General features: G+C 35.3%; 1 protein-coding gene across 2 annotated transcripts in view; it reads right to left on the minus strand.

The window, feature by feature from the left end:
- The window catches only part of tpst1 (tyrosylprotein sulfotransferase 1), a 30,160-nt gene extending 25,643 nt beyond the window's left edge, over positions 1-4,517 (minus strand). For both annotated transcript variants that reach the window (XM_042739417.1, XM_042739416.1), the window contains exon 1: positions 3,622-4,517. In XM_042739417.1, coding sequence (XP_042595351.1) covers positions 3,622-4,454 — 833 coding nt within the window. In that variant the 5' untranslated portion in view covers positions 4,455-4,517. The remainder of the gene's footprint in view (positions 1-3,621) is intronic.
- Between the last annotated feature and the right edge of the window lie 1,927 nt (positions 4,518-6,444).

A 6,444-nucleotide genomic window follows, 5' to 3' on the forward strand; every position in this document is an offset into this window, starting at 1 on the left:
TTTTTAAAGTTCACAGTTTTTCTTTTTCTTTTCTTTTTCAACAAATGTAGCACCTTCTCAGACAGTATACAATTTCAGATAGTCATTCGGAAATGTAATAGCACACCTAAACCTTAACAAACCACATTATTCATAATTTATGCTTAAGTATAACAACTTTGGAATTTTGGAAAATCTCCAAAAAAAAAAAAAAATGGTTACACAATGATCTAAAGCACAGTTTCCTTATGATAATGAGCTTAAATATCAGATGTTTTCCTAGGAAATGGGGTAGTCAAGCTCCTAGTGATTTGCTCAATTCATTTAAATGTGAAAACTGAAGATGAATCATTCATTCAGAAAGGTTGAATCTGTCCGTGTCATCGCACAAACATCCACTTGTCCATTCAGTGGCTAATGATACTGTGTGTCACTGAGCCCTTCATTATGTGGTTTTGTAAGAATAACAGAGTGTTCAGCAGCTGAGGTGTTTTAACTCATCCCTTTCCTGTTCCACAACAGACCATATGAAGAAGAGATTGTTTTGTAGATGATGTTTTTTTATATTATAACTTTGCCTTTGAACCGTGTGCCCTTTAGCTTTCCTCAAATGTTCTGATGAGCAGACAGAATGTAAAAACCACAGCCACCAATAACACCCTGACTGTTCAAATCTCAATCCCTGCTTAAAACACAAGACCTCATAAAACTTGATTAAGTCTGCTTTATAGTCTTGATTTAGATTACAAATAAAAAACGATTTAAAAGGTAACCTGCTTAAGAAAATGCAGTGATGATGATACAATGACCCAATGTGTTCTAAACTCTGTGCTGTCTTATCTAAAGTAGGGCTGAGTCACACAGTATATACTGAAAATGAAGGTCAGAATAAGTATGCAGTTCACCCAGCTCACTGATTTTTGACAGATCTCAGATGAAAGACAGACCAGAGATGCTTTGAGATCAAAGAGGGGAAGAAGTGATATGCTACCGCATCCAAATAAAAAAGAAAAATGTGTGGGCCCCCTCTGACCATAAGCTTTTTATTTCTAAAAATGGACACCAGACGGAAGCCAAATTTCTTCAAGGGACATAAAGGGGCTGCTCACTGATTCATGTGTTAATGGCGGTGACCCTTTGTGCTTTTGAGATTTCAATGACTTCTGCAGTACATGTGTATATCTAGGCGCCTTAAAACACATCCACACCATATGACCAAAACTTTGTAGTTGGGATTATTTCTGAAGTGATTAATGAAACAGTGACTAACCTTGATTTGTTCTTGAACATCTAACTCCCTGAAGTCCGGAAACAAATTACCTCTGAGTAGCATTTGACAAAATGAGGTTGCATTTACAAAAAAAAAAAAAAAAAAAAAAAAAAAAAAAAAAAGACCTGAATTTAACAAACTAAGTCTTTTCATTATATCATCAGTTTTTTTCTATTGGAAAATAAAACATCGGGACTCATGTTCCAACATGCAGCAACATGTTTTACTGCTGCAGGAATGTTACTGGTGATCTGCACCCTTCTTTTGCTCTATTCAGGACATGAACTGTGCAGAAAATTTATAGATTCATGAACTTGCCCTAGAAGCTGCATCACAACACACTGAGGTCAAACAGAACGTGAACTCAACTGCACTCGAGGGATTATCAAGTTGTTTTCAGCCACAACTAAAAATAATGCATCACTGGACAGTGAGAATTTTAACACATGTACAGTTCTAGTCTGATAGAGAGAAACGCCTACACACATCTGCACATACACATAAATGAACACTAAGTGTTGTTTATGTTTGGAATAGCACACTACAATATTAGTCTGACTATTTCTGCAGTATACAGTACATATACTATCCACAGTATGCAACTTTCTGCATGCATGGAATAACCAGGTGATCTAATGCCCTAATGCTTGAATTACTGCCCATTTACATTATGATGAATAAACAGATGAATCAAATCACAAAATTTAATAGATGTTTTTCTAATTGTTTGATCAGACTATTAAAATTAGAATGTTTTTTACACAAATTACTTACACATTCTAAAATATATGCATCATTTTATTGACTAAAAATGCAAAATATCTGTACCTTTGTTGTAAAAATAAAACTAAAACTATCAAAAACTGAAAGGCTAAAATAAAATAAATGAGATGGGAAACTAAATATATATATATATATATCAATTGAAATACTAAATTTACTAAAACTTATGTGTGTGTGTGTATATATATATATATATATATATATATATATATATATGTATATATATATATTAAAACAAAATACATTAATACGAATATCGATTAATACATAAAACAAAACTACAAAATTACTTAAACTGAACTAAAAATAAAACTGAAATTATAAAAATTAAAAATTAAAATAATAATAAATATTAACACTGAATAAAATTTACAAGTTATGTGACAGCATGGTAGTCTAGTTATTTGTAATTAGTAATGTGAATCATGATTTTTAATTTTATAGATCAAACTAAATATTATACAATATAAATAATAATTGTTAATAATAACTTGTTTTTAGTTATTATTAATAAGTATTACTTACGTATATAATATTTAAATATTTATTTATAAAAAATGCTAAATATCTGTATTTATAAAATATGCAAGTCTTGTAAAATGTAGTATACGTCTGTTCGAAACGTCATTACACATGCTGTATCACACAATATTTTTGGAAGAAAAAAAATAGCAGGCCTTAAGCATTGGCCTTAAGCATTACCCTAGTATGCCAAACATAGCCTGTGTGACACAAATGGCTGGTGACATTTACTAGATAGGATAACTAAACCGAGCTTAAAGGAACAATTTGTCATTTTTCACCACTAGAGGGCGCATATTCAAAACAAACAAAGAAACATGATGACGCAGTGACTGAGTGTGGAATCATGGGAGTTGTCGTCTTCATCCCCACAGCCGATGCAATCCGATGGGACAGAATTGTTGAGCTAATAATTTATTAACGCAGTAGAATGAAGCAGGTTGAGGCTAAAAGCCGTCGAAGCAAACGAGGCCACTGGACGAGCATGTCACACGGCTTAGTTTTATTTTTCTAATTTTTCTTATTTTCACGTTTTATTATTATGCCACAGTCGACCGCAACCGCTCCTTCCGGCCGTGCATATGTGGGGGAAAAAAGCAGCGCTGTTTTATCATACTAGATATGTTTGAAAGTTCTGTTATAATTCTACTCTGTATGGACATCGCACAACATATTAAAGCGCCTTTAGTGTTTCCATGTTTTCTACAAAACAAAACCGGAAATTGAGGGGTAATGATATCATTGGCAGGCGACACAATGACACGGTCCGTGTAACTAGTTAAAATTGCTTATTTATCTGGATTTAAACATTCTTCGAAACATTTGAGATAATTTAAGTACACAAGTCAGCAAAATATATAACATTGTTCTAGTGTTCTTTTGGATATTTTAATAAAAAAATCGTATTGTGCCTTTAAATAATCCAGAGGGCTCGTAAACCCAAGATACTCATGCCGGAATGCAGTGCTTAAAATCCTGCTTTATCTTTAACAAGAAAACAATTATAGCTTATTGTTAAACCCTGACCCAACACAAAGTAAACTAGTCCACAAGTCAACGGCACTTACTTGGAGAGCGAAACGCCTCCTGCTTTCCCAATGAGCTCCTCGTGGTGTAGAACTGCATCATTCCAAGGAATGCTCAGGAATTTTAGAAGCGTTCTCATCCACTTTTCTGGGTGCAGGACAAGCTGTTCGTAGTGCATGGGCAGGCACTTGTCCGCTGCCTCCAGGCACTGAGTGTACATTGTCTCTATGGCCCGGTTCCACTTTGTCAGGCAGTCCCGGTAGCTGCTCAAGTCAAACCCGGCGATTGTGACTTTACGGGAGATCATGGAGTGGACGGAGGCCCTGCCGTCACGAATCATGAGGATGAACTTAGCGTGGGGAAAGATCTTAGCCAGGTAAGTGAGTGATTTAAGAGCAAATGGGTCTTTATTACACAGGTAGTTGGCCGGTTCGCCATGTTTTACGATGATCTCCAATAAGAAAGCTTGCATGGCTGAGTCCAAGACTTCGTCTGTTACTCCAGCTTCGTCTAGCCGCATTTTCTCCCGGCCGGAGCGGCTCCACATCTGCTTCATGGCCAGAATGCGTGGGATGACACGGGTTTCTTCTCCACAGCGCACTTCGGGGTGAGCGTCCAGCATGGCCCGCATAAGAGTGGTGCCGCTGCGAGGGACGCCACCGATAAATATTAGAGGCATGTCTTTATTGTAGATGAAGGGGGTGCTGAGGTTCTGGCCTGTGCGCAGGGTGGTGCGCAGGCTGCTCACCAGCAGCGGGCTGCGCTCCTCTATCCGGTGGTGGCACTCCATGGCGTGACGACCCAGGTAGAAGACTGTGACGGAGCTGATGACCAGGCAGGCCACTAGTAAGTTCTGCTTCAGCTTGCCGATCATCTCGGGGGCGAGCTAAAGGCCTGGTTGAGGGGCCGGCGGAGGAGTGAGACGGGGAAGAAGCAGAAAATGTTGTGGTGGTTGCGGGGTTATTAGGGGCTGGGGGTGTGGTGTAGGGTGGTGTCTTGGAGTACCTGAATCCATCAGGCCTGAAACACAACAGAACAGATCCTTCAGTGAACCTCATATGATTACAGCATGTGTGGGTCAATGACAAATATTGTCCGTTTATAAAGGTAATGACCTTTTATTGATCTAGTTTAAAAACACATTCTTGGAAACGTGTTCTTTGTATTAATGTGTTTCACAAGGTTTAAAAAATGTTTTAGAACATTTTCAAGGAAGGATTCAATTTAATGCCTCTAAAAATGTCATGTAGTGTAACCCATCAAGTGAAACAAAAACATTTTTTTTCCTTACACCTTGAACACATATGATTGCACACATCCATTAATAATTTCTGTTTTTTAAGGTATTTACAGAAGTATTTACAGTGTTTTTAATTTTTTTTATAGTTTCATATTTATTTATTTACAATTTTTTTATATTTGTTAAATGAATTATTATTTAATAAACTTTTGTATGTTTTTGCGGAGTCAAACCAAATGACAACAATAGTTGTCTTGCCAAATTTTAATTTATTAAATATATTTAAAATTAAAATTATATATATTGACTAGTGCTGTCACGATTAATCGCATCCAAAATAAAAGTTTTTGTTTACATAATATATGTGTGTACTGTGCATATTTCTTATGTATATATAAATACACACATACAGTATATATTAATATTCATATAATTTATATTATATATAAAAATATTTAATATATATTAATAAAAAGAATTCTGAAATATATACATGAATGTGTGAGTATTTATATATACACAGTATAAATATACACAGTACACACACATATATTATGTAAACAAAAACTTTTATTTTGGATGTGATTAATCATTTGCCAGCACTATTTTTTTAATATTTTCATTGATGGATTTGTCTATTCTTATTTTCATTTTTATGTTACTATTAAGTTTTTTTGTTTTTGTAAAAAAAAAAAAACATTTTTTCTTCTTAAGGATATCAGGACAACACCATGATATATATTTAAAATATTAAAACTAATTAAAAACAAAAATGAAAAACAAGTTCATCATAGAATAGATTTTTTCGAGGAATTGTGGATATTAATTGCGTTTTGGAATAAATTGCACTAAATATATATATAAACAAATACTAGCTGCACTGTTCAACCAAAAAAAAAAAAAAATGTTGCAAATGACACTAAAATAAAAGAAGGTTTTAACAAAGCAAATGGGCTGAATGAAAAAAAAAATGCTAGCGAGGACAAAAAGTATCAGACTTCAACATATTGGACGATAAGCACAATTGGATTTTGGAGAGCGACACTTGCGAGATATAGTTGTCTGAAATAAGAGACAGATCTGGTCGGATATCTTAAGATTGACTCATGTTTCCTCCCACTCTCAATGTACAGAGAACACATCTCCAGCAGCTACGAGATGTATGACCTTGCAGTCTTTAATTTGTACTGTGCTCTACACAACCTTAAGGAGTGGGCGGCCAACTCAACACAAGCAGCGCACATAAAACTTAACCACACTGTTCTGGCTCTGGCACGCTGGGTTTGTTACAAGATTTTCCTGTGCTATTCTCTGACCAAAGCGCCGATCAGTGTAGCATATGTTGGCCTGTGTCAGCATTGCGCTTATACACACTAGTAGAGGAGTAACGGCAAGGAAGAATCCCTGGAGATCATGATGTAATTCTATTTTTATAAATCTTAAGCAAATCTGAGCGCTGTTTTCCTGTGCACGGTGTTGTAAGCCATTGCCATGTGGTTACTAATGTGTTCTGAATATGTTGCTATGCAGTTTGTGAGGTTTTTTGTTGGTTGTTTTAGTGTGGTTTATGGGTTGTTATTAATTTGTTGATTATATTTTTTCAGTCAATAGTCAAAGTATTTTT

This window comes from Cyprinus carpio, chromosome B15, assembly GCF_018340385.1.
Source record: "Cyprinus carpio isolate SPL01 chromosome B15, ASM1834038v1, whole genome shotgun sequence".
NCBI lineage: Eukaryota > Metazoa > Chordata > Actinopteri > Cypriniformes > Cyprinidae > Cyprinus > Cyprinus carpio.